General features: G+C 41.2%; 1 protein-coding gene across 1 annotated transcript in view; it reads left to right on the forward strand.

Annotated features, from left to right (window-relative positions):
- Positions 1 to 17,422, forward strand: part of elk4 (ETS transcription factor ELK4) — a 43,260-nt gene extending 25,838 nt beyond the window's left edge. The window contains exons 3-6 of the mRNA XM_083939667.1: positions 2,488 to 3,249; positions 8,144 to 8,383; positions 14,966 to 15,085; positions 16,486 to 17,422. Coding sequence (XP_083795793.1) covers positions 2,488 to 3,249; positions 8,144 to 8,383; positions 14,966 to 15,085; positions 16,486 to 16,584 — 1,221 coding nt within the window. The 3' untranslated portion in view covers positions 16,585 to 17,422. The remainder of the gene's footprint in view (positions 1 to 2,487; positions 3,250 to 8,143; positions 8,384 to 14,965; positions 15,086 to 16,485) is intronic.
- Positions 17,423 to 18,234: the final 812 nt, after the last annotated feature.

Here is an 18,234-nt window from a genome sequence, read left to right on the forward strand (position 1 = left end):
GAACAAAAACAAAAATTGGCCGACTTCCTCTCATGTAAAAAATTTCATGTAAATCTCATGATGTTTGCCTTTTTTCATCCTGTCAATAGGGGGCGCTATCACTGTGAGTCAATATTGAGATGTAGGTGTGGTCAGAACATGACTTATCATTCAAGAGAAATTTGTTGCAGATTTGACAATATATGCTGAAGTTGTAGCTACTTCCTGTTTGAAGGCGAATGGCCAAACTTCGATGGAGTAAAAGAAGCCGTCTATGCAAAAGTGGAGAAACCATCGCTAAACAGAGGAGGAGGTCTGAGACACCACTTATCTCCAATTTGCAATTCTGCCCTTTCATCCCTTCCCAGGAGATTCACCAATCTAACCTCAAAGAACAACTGTTCACAAATGGCCTCCTGTGACTTGAAAGACTGTCGTTAAGACTCAATAGAGCTCTAACAAAGTCGAAACCTACTTCCCACCAACGACTGTCACTCCAACGACGGTCGTTGGCACTTGGAGCACAAAGGGTTCCAGTGACCAGTGATCATCGGGCTTGTGAGAGGTTAAATACCTGGATCTCCACACCAATTAGTTCCTAGTTCCTAGTTAGTCTTCCTAGACAAATAACCAAGTCCAGTTGCTTTTGACTGAAATTGCTTTGGGGATAACGATGACCTGGACAGATGAGAACATTCACAGGCTTACTGTTAAACACTGTTTTTGTCAGCCGGTGGTTGAGTGATTAGAGCAGTCGCCCCCGTTTAAAGAGGCTGAAGGTCCTCGAGGCAGCGGCCGTGGGTTCGACTCCAACTTGCGGCCCTTTGCTGCTTGCCTCCCCCTCTCTCTCTCACTGTCCTATTTAATAAAGGCTTGGAAAAGTGCCTTAAAAAAGGATTACGTGACCTATTTCTAAAAAAAAAAGAAGATAAATAACGTATCCTGCTTCTCTCGCATTTGCAATTATTTTTTTCTGTCAGCCAGGGCGAATTGTCATGCATTTGTACCAATTTTTATTTGTGTCACGATGCATTGTTACATCCCCATCCAGCGGCCATCCGGTCTCTTCCATGCAGTTGGATGTTATGAAGCCTTTAGCCTCAGAGACTGAAGAGAGTCTTTTTCTATAAGCTCATTTTTTGAATTTTCAGTCATAATTAAACTAGAGATGCACCGATCCGATACCTGGATCAGATGTCGGCTCTGATATTGACTACTTAGCAGGATCTGATATCAGATGAATGAGGCCGATCCAGCATTCTGATCCAGTTATTTCTTTTTTATTAATATAATACACAACAAGTTAATTTAGCCATTGTTTTTTGGGTTTCAGGCAGCTGCTATATTTTATATTATCTGTTTGCAGTGCACTTTACATTGAAGTGTTATTTATTTCTTTTTGCTGCAGATGTACACTTTGTTATTTGTTAATAAATAATATCAAGTACATTTATATCTGTTAATTTGTTACCTTTTTTTAACAAGGATAAATGTTTATGTCAAGCCTGATGCATTCACTCACACGGCAAGGTATAAAGTTAATTTATTCCCATGGATAAATTAATCAGTGTTAAAAGACGTTAAAAATCACCAGACAGAAGGATCACAATTACACAAGCGATAATCAGTGCGACAATGCAAACTCAGTTTGAATCAGTGTTTTACATAATGAGCCACACTCAGCATCAGATAATTGTCCAAAAGGTCCAAATAATGTTCTCCAACAGAAACAGTCCAAAGTTAAATCAAAAGTATCTTATTGGTTTCAAGCACAACAAAATAAAGAAAGAATTTCAGTTTGTATAATTCTGTATTAGTGTTTTTTTGTAGGAGTGAATCATCTTCTCGAACTAAATAGTATAGGATAAGTTTTCATTTCGTTTTTCCTGTTAGGAGTGGAGCCTCTTCCCAAACAATTTAACAAACGATATTTGAACAAGTGAATCTCCAACGCTGTCGAGTTTTCTAATAATTGGAAACACCCAACAATGTAGAGACAGAATTGACATGTTGTCGTGTAAATAAGATAAATAACATAAGGCTGTTTAGTTTGTTTACTAAAAGGACAAAATATAGAGCTGTTCTATAGGAAAGGGATCCTTAAATGACTCCTGTTGGGATCTGACGCTGTTCAGAAAATACAATTGTGACACACAAAAGAAAGGGAGAGTTCTGTCTGTCTCCCATTCTGCTTGTGGTTTGTCAGAAGCACAGCCCGACCTTGTGGGCGTTCTAGGCAGGGCTGCTCTGGTTTGTTTGGCTGCAGCATTAGTGGCTGCTAGTTTGGTACAGACAGGAAGGACAGAGTTGTCCCACGTACAAGGCTTTTTTTGTGGTCTCACTCTTCTGTTTTTTACTTCTAGTGCCTCTTTGGTAGAGGCATTGTGCATGAGGGGAAGTCTTGTTTATGTGTGTCATTGCCTGCCTAGATGCTTTTTATTTTATTCTATTCACCAAGAGAATAATCTAACATATCTTACATCTATTCTCCTTTTCTGTGTCTTACAGAACATCATAAAGAAGGTGAATGGTCAAAAGTTCGTCTATCGCTTTGTGTCGTATCCTGACATCATGAAAGGAGATGTTTCAACACGAACAGAGATCGGGGATGTGGGCGCTGGTGGGGGCACCCCACACCTATTGAAGAGAGGAGACCGCACCCTACAGGAGGGTGAGTGTGGTGACCGCAGCAGTACAGCAGCTCTGGGCTCCAGCACCAAGCAGTCGAGCCGTAATGACTACATCCACTCTGGCCTGTACACCTCCTTTACCCTCAACTCTCTGCAGAATGGACGCCAGCTCTTCAAGTCCATCAAAATGGAGAACCCAGCAGAGAAGCTGGCTGACAAGCGAGGTCTCAGTGCCACAGCACATAGCCAGGAGCAGATGCTTCAGCCACAGCAGACAACTGCTTTGCCATCCGTCATCAAGTTTGGAAACACCCCTCCGAAACCAGCGGCAGCAGCACCACCATCTGCTCAGGTTGCCATAGAGCCGACCTCGATGTCCAGCCACTTCGATCCCCTGAAAGCTTTGACCAAGAGGGCCGAAGACATCAGCACACACTCTTCCCTGCCGTCCCAGTCCATCTACTCATTTGAACACATCCGCCCATCAGAACCAACATTCAGCCTTTCAGTCCTGACCTCGGCCAGCCCGTCCCCGAGCCTAGTGGCTGACTCATCCCAGGAGCTGGTGATTGACAGTGACATGGAGTCTGGATCTTCTCTGCCTGCACCAAATCCCACAGACCTTCAGGCACAGGAGAAGGCTAGTATATACAGTATACAAACATGTCTCACACAATGTTAGTTAAATAATTAAGGAAATATATTTTCTCAAGCATTCTCTAACTATAAGCTATGGGGTCCTACATGATCAAAAATGTTCAGCCAAATTTAGAATAGTTTTAGTTATTTATTTCACATATTGACTTCTCTGTGGCAACAGTTTCAATTCAGTAGGTGCCTTACCAGTAGGTCCATGTTGACAGGTAGTCCATACAAGTCGAGTTAAGTTCAAGGAGAAAAGTTTTAGCATTTGTAATTCCATGGAAATCAGGGTTTCACGCAGAAAATGTGTTAGTTAAGGTGGTACTACATTGAACAATTATCTAATAAACACTAGGGGTGGAACGGTTTACCGAAAAAATCCATCCCGTTCGGCACGCATGTCACGGTTCGGTAGACTTGTGTACCGTTCGGTTTATGAGGTGCAACGTAGCGTAAGCCTTCATCACCGCTGTCCTCTCTCGTATCTCAGCGCTACGTCTTAGCGCTACTTCTCAGGTCCCGGCGCTCGGAGACTTGCTCCAAGCTCTCCCTGTAGGCACACGGCCACAACGCTCCCGCTCCGCTCTTCTTCGTGGGTTTTTTGAATCCTCTTGGCAGCAGCTCGCTAAACTCCGCTCTGTTTGTTCGTTTCTGTCTGGTTAAATCCGTGGTTAAATCACCACATCAACGTCTCTTTCTACTCTGAAAAACAGAAAAGTTGACACAGAAAACCGTCAGTTCACCAGAGAATGAACAGAGAAGTTTTTGTTTCTGTCTCTGTGAAGCCTGTGTTTACTCTGCAGCCATATCTGCGTGTAAAGAGGAGAAGTTGATAAAAATCATGCTACTCTGCATTTATGTTACGTTCATTTGTGTCAGTCCAGTTTTTTATTAATAAACTAATGTTTCATATGTATTTGTCAGCCTGTTAAAGTAACTAGTAACTGAAGTAATCAGATGAATGTAGTGCAGTAAAAAGTAGAATATTTCCACTGATTTGTAGTGGAGCAGAAGAATAAAGGAGCATGTAAATAAAATACTGAAGTAAAGGAGAAGAGCCTCAAACTTTACTTAAGTCCAATAATTGAGTGAAAACCTTTGGTTTACAGGTTTGTTCATTTAACAAGGATTGTTTTTGACAAGCTTGTTGCACTTTGAGGCCTATGACTACTATTTACATTGATAAAATAAAGACAATATATGTACTATATTGGATTATGTACAATATCCATTAATGTGATGCTCATATTTTTACAGCCCCTCATTTTGGATCATTTTCGTCAACCGGCCCCAATTCCAAATGAACTGAATAACCCTGAATTAGCCTATTTCAGTTAGTTCAGTGATTGCTGTTTGTGCATATTTTAGTGAAAGAAAACCTATTTTCTTCATTTTTTCTAAGATTTGATAATATAAAAGTGTTTATATTCTTACCTAGAAGGCAAACAATTGTTTTCCTTTTTGCCAACTAAATATATAAACGCGTAAATGCAGCAGTATGTCTCCTACTGCTTCAAAATCTTTCACTTTCATTTAAGATTGTAACAGTAATCCCTAAGCAAGCTGCCTTAATATTTCAGTTTTTGCATGATTGCATGACGTGTCCTTAATAATATCTGATAAAAAAAAAAAAATTATTAGGCTACAGATCTGATACATGGTATGTTTAGAATCTAAAAGAAATAGAAAAAAACAACCGAACCGAACCGAAAAACGTGATATGAACCCAACAGTGGATTTTGTGAACCGTTCCACCCCTAATAAACACTAAATATTACATAATAGTAAAATACGCTTTTCAAAATAACATCTAGAACAAGAGAAATACAAATATTAATGAATAAATAAAGTGCTAAATGGCAACTGAAACAAGAAGAAATTGTGCAATTTTAACTAAAGAAAGTGCAAAATGTGCAAAGGAGATCGGTCACTACTTATGGCAGAGCTGACATGTGGCAGAGCTGACATGTAGCATCGCTACAGGCTGTCCTCCTTGGTTTAACAAAGAACAACTCAAGGGCCCTGTTGAATTTAAACTCTTTCACAGGTGGACCATTTATACTGATTCTCATGCAGGCTATGCACAAATAATTTGAGTATACATACGATGTACACTACATTGTATTCCCGTATACCACAATGCAATGCGGTCGTGTTTTACTGGAGGAGGAGAAGAAGAAGCAGAAGAGGTGCTGACGGTAGTCAGGTATCTGAGATCTAACTGCAGTTACCAACAACCGTTACTCACGGGCTGACTAGTTCCTTGCAAGCTAACTACTGTTACTGGCTCGTGAAATAAATTAACCATGGGCTATTACAGCTCACAATCGGGACACACAACTAGTGATCGACCAATATTATACGTGTATCGTATCGGTCGATGCTGGCTGCTGCGTTCGCTGATAGTTTTTTTTCCAGCATTATCCACAGGCAGCTCTGTGTTGCTGGAGACGCTGCAGTTTACTTGCAGACCATGGATAGCCCCTCCCCCACTAGTGGAGTGCTGGAAGACTGCTCTTCGTTGAATTGTTTGAAACTTAGCAGAAATATTGCCATACACTTTGACAGTGAAAATACAAATGCCAAATGCACGTAGTGTATGTGTTTTGCTTCAAACTATAGCTAAGCTAGTTTGTAGGTCCAAAGGTAAACATGAATGCTGAATGCCTCATCTATAAAACTGCTGCCATTGTGTCTCTATGTATTTATACAGTAGCTGTTACGAACACTGGTCATAGGATTAGGTAATGCCAACGTGGTTTCGTGCAGTATTGTAGGAGTTTTGTGAGTGTGTGTGTAGAATATTCGCTTTTATACAAGGTATGTTATTATACTGATTTCCCACCTCTTCCTGTGTGTGTGTGTGTGTGTGAGTGCGTGCGTGCGTGCGTCCGTCGGTCCGTCCATCCTTCTCTCCCTACTTGGAGCAGGGCGGAGTTCCCTTGCCATCACAGTGATATTATGGTCTATAGTGTATGGTTTAGAGCCCTTAGCACACGTTAGCGTTAGCAATCCAGTTCAATGGTGGTTACGTTTTTCAGTCAGAAGTGTGTGTGTGTGTGTGCGTCTCACTCAGTGGGACACACACGCAGGGCTGGAAGTTAACCTCTTTTGGCCACCCAGCCTGCCACAGTGGGTTTTTTTTACCAGCCATTTTGTACAGAATCCACATTAAAGTGCTGTTGAGTTATTAACCAACTTAATCCCATTAAAGACTAGAATGACTTACAACTGTGTGTGACCTGGTGTGGCAGGCATCTCACGGATGGTCTCATTTATTTAGTTAACACCCAACTACAATCCTTTAGTCACTGTTTCTTTGTCACTGTAGTGTCATTAGATACCCAGGGTTAACTGTTTTTTTTTTAAATTTCAGATTAACAATAACCGCCACATGCTAATCAGTGTTAGCGATAATTAGTCTCTCTCCGGGCATTCTCTATACATGGTTGATCAACAAAAAAAAAAGACAGTCCCAGACTTACTCTTTAATTTACACAGTAATCCCTGAGCTAAAGACCTTTTTTTAAAGTTGCAAACATAAACATTCTAAATGTGTACAAGTTTGATTCCTGTTGCAGTGTATGTGAATGACATCAGCTGAGAGGAAGTTAACAAGTAACAAGGCTGTTGCCTAGCAATGGTATTCTAAAACAAACGAGAGATGGAAATATTTGTCATATACACCCTACAGTTATTAAATTTTATTTATAGTGCCAAATCATAACAAAGTGTTTGTAATAACTTACATAGTACTTGCGTTTCCAAAATACTCCTTAATAACAGACCAGCTGTTCTTTTTAGCCACAAGTTCTTTTTCGTCATCATTGTTTCCCTCAGCACTCGTCTTTCTCCCTTCTGCCATTACGGTGCTCTATCTTGACACACCTCCTAACTACCTTAGTCATGACGTCGCTTCTACATCCCGGAAGCTAGGGCAGTATTGTTCGATCTGATTGGCCAGATATGTTGACAAGCGGCGTCCTAATTCATGGCATGTAAATATACCATATATCACAGTTTAAGTTGTTTTTTTGCGAGAAGGTAAATTTTCGGTATATTCTGCAGCCCTAGTATCAAGTGTTTTGTTTTTTTGACTTGTATTAAAGCTAAAAATTCTAATGTCGTGACAACCTCAGTTGTGGGGTTGATTGCTTATCTTGCCAGACTGGTCAATCAAATCTGAATGGCTTAGTTTTTGAGTGATAAGTTAGTTTGTACAGATGTTAACATTTTAAACATGCAATAAATAATTTTTGGATGATTGAAAGCAGTAAAAAAATTTGACATTATGAGTTAGTTGGTATGTTGAAAGCTTTAGCAAATGCTGTGTGCAATTATTATGTAAATCAAAATCACTATTAATTACATTTTTTTTTCTGATACTGTGAACACCATAAGACCATAAGGTGAACAAGGGAAAAGTGGCTAGAAAGTGATTTTCGTTCCTACGTCTGTGCACTACTTTTTCTTTTGCATTTTTACACAATTTTAGACAATACCTTTGTGGACATTGGGTTAAAAGTCCTCCTATATATATATTTGTATATTCTGATTCAAATCGATCTTTATTTAAATGACCACCATGATCAACCAAGGAGCAGCAAGGCAAATTCATTGTATGTGTAAACCTATTTGGTAATAAACTCCATTCTGATTCGATATTGATTCACAAAATTCCAAGATCGACCTTTTATCCCTAAGAGACCAACAGGAACGCTGGCAATCTTGCCCAACATTACTGTCTTTGAGGCTGTAGTGCAGACATTGCGGTCATATGGAATGGAATCATTTTGTGAAATCAGTGGCGATACCAAACCTTGATATTATATTAGCAATGTAGCATCAAACGTGTATATTGCATAAACTGTAATCTGTCTATTATCCATCAGGTGGACAGTGGCATGGGTTTGTCAGGAGATGAGAGCTGTTTTGTGGACGCTGAAACCAGTTCATCCTCACTGAGCAGCAGCACCACAATAAGCACTCTGAGCTCAGGAAAGACACGCAAACCGCCGAAAATCCTGCAGATCAGCCCTCCAGCTCTGCTGGTCACCACCTCTGATTTCTCTCCAATGAACCTGATCAGCCCCTCACTACCTACAGCCTCTATCACACCAGCAATGCTACAGGTGAGAGCGTGCACTGACTCCTCCTCCTCATTTGGTAGTGAATTAATCATTCAATTAATTATACTTTATTCATCCCCGAGGGGAAATTGTTTCACTGCAGAGGGTATGAAGGGGGTACATCACAGGGTGCGCTCTTGTGGGAAGCACAGTGCGGGATTTTTTGGGGGAAAAAACAGCCCATAAAACAGAAAACTCGAAACAGTTTGTATATTGGGTAATTAAAAAAAGCTCAGCAAGGTTTCCCACGCAGACAGGCAGCCGTCACTGGCGCACTTGTGGACCATACCTGTCGCCCAGGAGGGTGAGGCTGCAAAGGCGTGGGATGGGGGGTGGGCGAGGGGGTTGTGTTGCATATATTTATGTAAGTGACCATGGATGCGAGTGTGATATCAGCCTGTAGGGCCTCCTCCACCAGCTACCCAGTCAGTGTCTCAGTCAGCAGAGTGTCAGTGCGATAACACAGCAAGTTGTCATGGGTATTGAGGTAAAAATGCATTTAAAACAAAAAACAAAACATCTCTACTAGTGATGGGCAAATGAAGCTTCATGAAGCTATATGAAGAATTTTCTTTGTCTTCCACTAGATGATGATCTCTGTTCAACAGAGGGTTGAAAGCACACTGAATTAACATTCATTGAGCACTTTTCTTCAAACCAAGAGCTCCATCTAGTGGACTCACAAATCAGGAGGTACAAACAGCCTTTGAAAACTAAATAGTAAGTACACGATAAAACGTTTTGTTATAAAGAAGAATAAGGTAAATGTAAGCACATATTTTCATGGTAGCAGTATGATGGAATGTGTGATACAACTGGTGAGATGTCTGCAGGATGGCACCACAGTGAATATGAAATCTTCCTAGACACCTCAGAGACCACTTTAGCCTCTGTTACTAGGAGGATATATAAGCAGACTGCGATGTTGGTTTTATAATTAACTGGGTGCTTAATTAAAAAGGCAAAGTGGTATAGCTTAATTGATAACCTAGATTTAACGGATCATGATGATAACCAGCTTCACGATAGCAGTTGGTGAGGACTATTCCCCTTTGGCTTATAAGCATCCTCACGTGCATCACTTGCGTCCCTTCTTCCTGTCTGAGCTCCTCTTTCATACAGTTGGAAGGACAGATGCAGTGAGGACACAGAAGTAAAGACCTCATTCCAATATCCTTTTGAAGGGATCATTTACTCATTACTTATAACACACTGTAAATGAGCTGCCACTAGAGCTGCAAAGATTCACCAATTCGTTGTCAAGTACTATTATTATAATTAATTGCCAACTATTTTGATAATCCATTAATTGGTCTGAGTCATTTTTTAATGATTCAATTCAATTCAATTTTATTTATAGTGCCAAATCATAACAAAAGTCATCTCAGGACACTCTATGACTTATTTAAGATTAACATAGACCCAACAATTACCCCGTAGAGTATGGTGGCAACGAAAACCTTCCCTATAACAGGCAGGAACGTCGGACAGACCCAGCTCTGTGGAGGACGGATAACTGTCTGTACCGGTTGGGGAGGAAGAAAAGGAGAGAGAAAGAGAGAAAAGACAAAGACAGACAAAGGACAGAGAGACAGACACACTTCCAGAGATGCAAGCAACCAAAGAGTAACAGTAACTATGTGTGTGTAATGTGAATATGACTCATATGTTATGGCAGTTAATACAGCAGAATAGTAGGAACAAGCACATCTAAGGTGATAGAATATGAAAATGATAATAATTATGACAAACATGATCAATGATGAGTAGCGGCAATAGCAGCTATGATACAGCTAGACATACCACTGATGGTGTTTTTATGGCTAGAAATTTCACAATTTATAAGACTAGTGACAGTATAAATGACTAATAGTTATAGAAGTAGTAGGAAGCGTCATGTAGGACCACGGCAGCAGGCACCACCACGATCAGCAGAGAACTGCGAGACGACAAAGCACAAACAACTCCGGGGAAGAAGTTGAATTAGTAACATGCATTAATGAGACATGAATGATACAGACAGAGAGGAGAGAAGCTCAGAGTATCAGGAAAAGTATTATCCCCTGGCAGACTAGGCCTATAGCAGCATAATTAAGCAGAACAAACTCAGCTTTAAAAATAACAACATAGCTGAGGGCTCGTAAGCCCTAGCTGTAAGCTTTATCGAAGAGGAAAGTTTTAAGTTTACTCTTAAATATGGGGACAGTGTCTGCCTCCCGAATAACACTTGGGAGTTGGTTCCACAGGAGAGGAGCTTGGTAGCTGAAGGCTCTGGGCCCATTCTACTTTTGGAGACTCTAGGAACGACGAGTAGTCCTGCATTCTCAGAGCGCAGCGATCTAGTCGGGTAATACGGTACTATGAGCTCTTTAAGATACGACAGAGCCGGACCAATAAGAGCTTTATAGGTAAGAAGAAGGATTTCTATTCTAGATTTTACAGGTAGCCAGTGCAAAGAGGCTATTACAGGAGAAATATGTTCTCTTTGATTTGTTTTAGTTAGTACATGAGCTGCAGCATTTTGGACCAACTGGAGACTCTTAACAGACTTATTGGAGCAGCCTGATAATAAGGAGTAACAATAGTCTAGCCTAGAAGTAACAAATGCGTTGACTAGTTTTTCTGTATGTTCCTAATTTTCCCAATATTACGCAGGTGAGAATATGCAGTCCTTGTTGTTAATTTTATGTGAGAATCGAAGGACATATCCTGGTCATAAATAACACAAATTTATGGAGTGCTTCCTTATAATATTTCCTAAGGGAAGCATATATAAGGTGAATAGAATTGGTCCAAGGACAGAACCCTGTGGGACTCCGTGGCTGACTTTAGTGTGTATGGAGGATTTGTCATTAACATGTACAAACTGAGATCTATCTGATAAATATGACTTAAACTAGCTCAGTGCGGTTCCTTTAATGCCAATTAGATGCTCCAGTCTCTGTAGCAGGAGGTGAGGGTCAATAGTGTCGAAGGCAGCACTAAGATCTAGTAAAAAAAGCACAGAAGTCTGAAGCTATTAGAAGGTCGGTAATAATGTTAACCAGTGCTGTCTCAATGCTATGATTCGCTCTAAATCCTGACTGGAAGTCCTCAAATAACTCGTTATTATGTTAAAAGTCACACAGCTGATTGCGACTAATTTCTCGAGGATTTTAGAGAAAAAAGGAAGGTTAGATATAGGTCTATAATTAGCTAGTACCTCAGGATCAAGACTGGGCTTTTTAAGAAGAGGTTTAATTACATCTACTTTAAAAGACTGTGGTACATAACCTGCTGATAAAGACATGTTAATCATATCTAATACAGGAGTGCTAACTAAAGGTAACACTTCTCTAAGGGCGCAGTCACACTGTCCTTCCGCACCGCGCCCCGTGCTTTAGGGTACTTGTCCCCCCTCCCTCTCCCCCCGCGCCCCAGGCCTGTTTGTACTCACACAGCCTGGGCCTCGCACAAATGCTTCTCGCTGTCCATACGTCATAGCGCCGTAACACGTCACACGCATTGATTGACGTCATCGCGATGCGTCTCTTTGTTTACAAATCTTTCCATAGACCTCTGAGTTTTTGTGCGTCTTGTCCAACTGTTTTTGAATATTTTCATCCGACCAAATCTGCAGTAAACACTCCACCTCCGCATCACACCAACGTGAACCTTTCGCCACCATTGTTGTTGTTGTTAAATGTTTGGCATGGTCCGTCCTTCTAATGACTATGTCCGAACAGGAGCACATAAATGAAGTCAGAACCGCCGTAGGCATCGTGCTCGTGCTCGTACACCGCCACGCGCTCGTGCTCGTACTCGTACATGTGCAAACACGCTCCACAAAAGCCCACCTCTCTCAGGCGGGCCGTGGACTGGTAGTAGTTATGCGCGGAGCTGGTGCACTCACACTGCTCAAACGCACTAGGCTTTAGCTGAAAAAACGGTTTTGGCCCGGTGCGGAAGGACAGTGTGAGTGCGCCCTAAGTAACCTAGTTGGAATAGGAGACAAGTAGAGGGCTTTGATGCTGAAATAGTAGAGGTTAATTTGTTACGGTCAACTGTAGAAAAACACTCCAAGAATATATCAAGTCGTATAGTTGTTTTTAAGGTTCCTGGGTTTGAAGAAAAATTGGTGCCAAGCAAGTTGATTTTGTCTCTAATAGTTATCATTTTGTCATTAAAGAAGGTCATGAAGTCGTTACTACTGAGGGTTATAGGAATACATGGCTCAATAGAGCTGTGGCTCTCTGTCAGCCTGGCTACAGTGCTGAAAAGAAATCTAGGATTGTTCTTATTCTCCTCTATTAAAGATGAGTAATAGACTGCTCTGGCGTTACGGAGGGCCTTCCTATATGTTTTTAGACTTTCTTGCCAAACTAAGCGAGATTCCTCCAATTTAGTGGAACGCCATTTACTTTCCAATTTTCGCAATACTTGTTTTAATTCACGGGTTTGTGTGTTATACCACACAGCCAACTTCCTGTGTTTCATTATCTTCTTTTTAAAGGAGCAACGGAGTCGAGTGTTGTTCGTAGTGAGCCTGCAACATTGTCAACAAGATGATCAATTTCAGAGCAACTAACGTAAGTGCAGGAATCTTGAATATTAGGATAAGGCATTAAATTAAGTGCAGATGGAATCGATTCCTTAAATTTAGTTACAGCACTATCAGATAAACATCTAGTGTAGAATAAGACAGGTATAAAATACAAGAATAAAAGTTACAGTGCAGTGTCATGAATGTAGAATTATTTGGTTTAATAAAAGGCAGCATCACAGATGAGTTTTCAGCCTTAAAAAGCGGTTGGGGTTAAGGGCCTTGCCCAAGGGTTCTCTGATGGTACAAGTGGTGGTAAGGAGGGTGTTATTCTTCACTTCCCTACCCAAATTTGTCTGCCAGTCCTGGAGGTTAAACCAGCTACCTTCTGGTCACAAACTTGCCTCTAACCTTTAGGCCACCATTTTCTTTCAGAGGCAGGAAGCCAGCATAAAGACTGAAGAACTGGAGGGATGTGATCCACTTAGTGAGGACACGAGCAGCAGCAGTGTTATGATCAATTCTTTAGGGAGGCCTGTAAAGACTATTGCAGTAATCATGTCTACTGAAGATAAATGCATGGACAAGATTTTACAAATCTTTGCCAACACATAAGTCATTTAATATATCCTTGATGTAGTATGTTGACTTTGTAATTGTTTTAATGTGGCTGTTAAAATTCAGGTCCAGGTCCACCTACACTACACCAAGATACCTGGCTTCGACAGTGGTTTTTAACATGCCCATTAAAGCTGATAGCTGAGTAGTGAGCGTGTTGTTTCATCGATTCATTTCAAACATTCACATGAGTCATACAGTATTGATAGGCCTGTTAATTCTTAAGTTAATTCTGCCTATTGATGTGATTCAGCAGCTTAGATAATTTCTTTCTAATAATTTCTAAATTAAAGACGTATCAATTTATATGAATAGAAATTAGACTGTATGTTTTTAGTTACCAGGTCTTTGCCTTGCTTATATTTGTGTAACTAGACAGAACCCAGACATTACATTGCAGAGGACCCAATAGACATTTACTGATACTGACCAGCAGGTGACAGCAGTGCAGCAATAATCGTTCATGCCTGGTTGTTTGCTCTGGTTTTTGTGGTGTCTAATTTTTCCCAGTGATGCTGTTTTGCAAACCACATGACTGTGTGCTGCGGTGTATAATTAAGAAGTCTATCAGATTTGCTGGTGTCCCTCCCCAGCAGGCCAGGTCATGAGATCCAGTGTCAGACTGCCAGTCAGCTCACATAGGAATGAGTTCCTATTTCTGGTTTGTCCCTCTTCTGACAGTGATTGACTTTAAAGTCCCTCTCCACTCCACAAAGTGTTTTTCTTCTGTTAGTGTCCTCTAAAATATATCACATTGACTATAGTGACTTGTATCTGAGCACATTTTCTGTCTAGAGAGGGGATTTACATTCCTGTCCTGAAAGAGATGTCTGTGTACTTCTCTGAAACCTGACATTCAAGCAAGCTTTAGTTTGAACATAACTAGGAAATAAATTGGCGGTGAGGCCAATGTCAGTAGGGAGAAACAGTAGATGAGCTTTCCAGCACCATCTCTGAGTTTTTTACTTTCTGTATGGAAAATCCATGTTAAAAAATGTTTTAACCATATATGATATATGACGTTTTAAAATACTTTAACAAGCGACTGAAGTGGGACTTTAAGCATCCCCTCTTCTTTGTATAGGAGGGTTCAGATGAGCTCTTGGTGGTCAGTAGACTGCTGCAAGGCTGATTTGTTTTTGTAGGCACGCCTCGAAGTAAGCATTGCCCTGGTTTATCTCAACAAAAAGCCAGGGGGATTTTTCCATTGGATTTTGAACTATTGCAAGAAATGGTGGTGAAGCAAAGTTTCTGGTACTTTGTTTAGCAGGATAACCGTAATAAATTAACCAACACCTTTACTTATAGTCTTTGATATATGCTGAAACATTATATCTGTGAAAATCTCGAATCTGCCAATATCAAAAAAAGAGATTCTGATTCTTTCTGCCACGCTGTCGGGCTCCAAAGCAACAACAGTATGTCTGGTTTGTCTTCCTCCTCAGACTCCCACTCTGTTGCTGACTCCCAGTCCTCTGCTTTCCAACATCCACTTCTGGAGCACGCTCAGTCCAGTCGCTCCCCTCAGCCCAGCCACACGACGCCAAGGAGCCCACCTATTCCAAGTTAGTACATATGTACATTTGAGTATATGCTGTCTTTATGCTCTCATCTCGCATCAATTAATTCTGTGTGTGTGTGTGTGTGTGTGTGTGCGTGTGCGTGTGCGTGTGCGTGTGCGTGTGCGTGTGCGTGTGCATGTGAGAAAAACTAGGGCACTTCAACAGAACAGTAACCATTGTGTCAGAAGAGAAGATTTCAACAATGTTTCTTTGGGCTTTAGGATTCAAAAGTGAACAGGAAGTGTAGAGGCCACATCTTTGAGTGACTTCAGCACATCTGTGCCCACAGGACATCACTAGTTTCTCACACTGCTCTGGTTTGATCTTGGTCTATTCTTCTTGCAGTCTCTTCCACAGTTCACTAACTGTAGTGGGTTTCTTAAACGTTACATTCATCCCAAGGATTTTCCAGAGATCCTCTATGGGGTTTAGATCTGGACTCTGGGCTGGACATTTCATTGTTTCGATATTCTTAGCTTCAAGGAACTGCTTCACCTGTTTTGCAGTGTGACAGGGGGCATTGGCTTGCATGAAAATTGCAGCTGATTGGGAAAAATTGCAGTGGAGGTATTGCATTTAGCTGACGGAGGTTCACATAAACATTTGCATTCATCCTGCCATGTATCTGTACAATAGGCCCAACTCCTGCTGCAGAAAACATCCCCAAACCATGACATCACACCTCCTCCAAATTTAACTGACTTCTTTACACACTTTGGGTTCAGTCTTTTTCCGAGTCCTACGCCAACATAATGTTTCCCATCAGACAGACATAAATTGAACTTTAGCAATGTCCTAGTTTGGGGGATGTTTCCTGCAGCAGGAGTTGGGCCTCTTGTACAGCTACATGGCAGGATGAATGCAAATGTTTATGTGAACTTCCTTCAGCAAAATGCAATACCTCCAAAAACAATGAAATGTCCAGCCTAGTCCAAATCCTTGGCAACAATGTAACGTTTAAGAAACCCACTACAGTTAGTGAACTGTGGAAGAGACTGAAGAAGAATGGACCAAGATCAAACCAGAGCAGTGTGAGAAACTAGTGATGTCCTGTGGGTGCAGATGTGCTGAAGTCATTCAAAGCAAGGGCCTGTGCACTTCCTGTTCATTTTTTAATCCAATAGAAGAAGACATTGTTGAAATCTTCTTTTCTGACACAATGAACACTGATCTCTCATTTTGATCTGTTGACGTGCCTTGGTTATTTAAAAAACAACAACATGCCAGTACAGCAGTGGTATAGCCAGAGCGGATATTCTATCACATTCTGAACAATAAAAAAATAACTATTTCAGAATAAATCAAGTATTAATAATTTTTTCTCTATTTTTGATCTCCAGTGTATAATATATCCAATCTTTCTATGCACCTGTGTTTGTCTCACACATACTGCTCTGTTCCAGTTTCCATCGGTCCTCACCCCTCAGTTCCAGATCCCTGTACACAGTATGGATGGGACCAACACACCCACTCCCATTTCCCCAGACCGTCAGAAGACTTAGGATTAACATGCCCCCCCAAAGTGTCACCGTATTTGGACCCAGACAGCCAGACACCTTACCCCCTCCTGCTCCAACATCCAGGACATTTATGTTGGAGCTCAATCATTGCCATTCCTTCATTCACTCTGGTGCTTTAAAGTTCAGTGCGGCAGAATTCACACTACAATCAGACGTGTGGAGGGAGGATCTGAGAGATGTGGACAGTCCAGGTTTGATGGATGACGGTAACATATTGAGTTTATTTCAGATCCTTTACACCCTGTGATTACTATCCTGTACCCATACACAAATATGCCATCATTCCTTATACACTTATGGATTCACTTTGGCTTTTTGGGATCTCCATTCAGTTCGAAAGAGGAAGGAATTTCCATGGCAACAGTTGCTACATGTGGATTGGACCCTCAGCAACGACAATCTGCTTCACACTTGGACACACAAACCGGTGGAATTGCAGATATATGAATCTTTCCTTTGTAGAACTTCTTTCTATATCTTGTGCAGGTGTTACTGCCAAAAGAACTGACATTTTATGTTGTCAGTTATCCTGTTTTCTGTTCTTCTCATAATGCTTTTGTTCCTTTTCATGCTCTTTCCTTAACTTTCCACCCGTTCTACACGTGCTGTAACCTGATAATGTGCATGTTTATCTTTCACCCAGCTCTCAATCCCGCCTCACCTGCCTGATTGTGTGCTGTTTGCTGCTCTGAAATGTTGGCTAACTAATAGCCTTATCCAACGAGAATTTTACCTTGACTTTGTTATAGTGAGATGTGGCCATAATGAGAGATTAACCTTTAACCACAACTATATGTTTCTGTTCTGATGCTTTGTGTGTGTGTGTGTGTGTGTGTGTGTGTGTGTGTGTGTGTGTGTGTGTGTGTGTGTGTGTGTGTGTGTGTGTGTGTGTGTGTGTGTGTGTGTGTGTGTGTGTGTGTGTGTGTGTGTGTGTGTGTGTGTGTGTGTGTGTGTGTGTGTGTGTGTGTGTGTGTGTGTGTGTGTGTGTGTGTGTGTGTGTGTGTGTAAGCCAGTGTGGCCTGGTCTGCCTCGAGCCAGTAAGCTTTCACGTGGGAAAGAAAGTGAAGCCATATTCCTTTCTGTGCATAGACTCTGCAAGCAACATCACACAAATCCTACATTTGTTACTTCTCTACTTATTAAAGGCATCTATCATTTTAGCTACCTATTTCAAACATCACTTCACTGTTTTATGGGGGTTATGTGCTACACTATGTTTTGGCTGGGAGCAGTGACATCCTGGAGTTTCTGTTGGTTGCCTGGCAACAGCCCCTTGCCATGTTCCAGCACTACCAAAAACCACAACTTGTGTTACACTTTACTGATATAACTTAAGAGCTGCCGCTTACATGTTTATCATAAAACGTAAGCATGGTATCAATCTTCTCATTTCCCCAAACATTGAACTTTTTGGACTAACGCCAGACAAAACAGTCACTCATAAAGCAGAATCACGTCAGGCCTTAAAAACTTTGTCCAGGTCAGTAGTTTTCTTTGCTGTAAGTGAATGGGGTCGGGTCGCTCTGATTCATGTTGCTTGCAGTGTCGGTGCAGTTCTTTTTTTTAATCTCAGATTACTGAAACTCCCAAATCCTAGTGGCTAGACTCTGAACAGTCCAGCCTTAACCTTTG

Source organism: Echiichthys vipera (genome assembly GCF_963691815.1).
Source record: "Echiichthys vipera genome assembly, chromosome: X".
In the NCBI taxonomy this organism is placed as follows: domain Eukaryota; kingdom Metazoa; phylum Chordata; class Actinopteri; order Perciformes; family Trachinidae; genus Echiichthys; species Echiichthys vipera.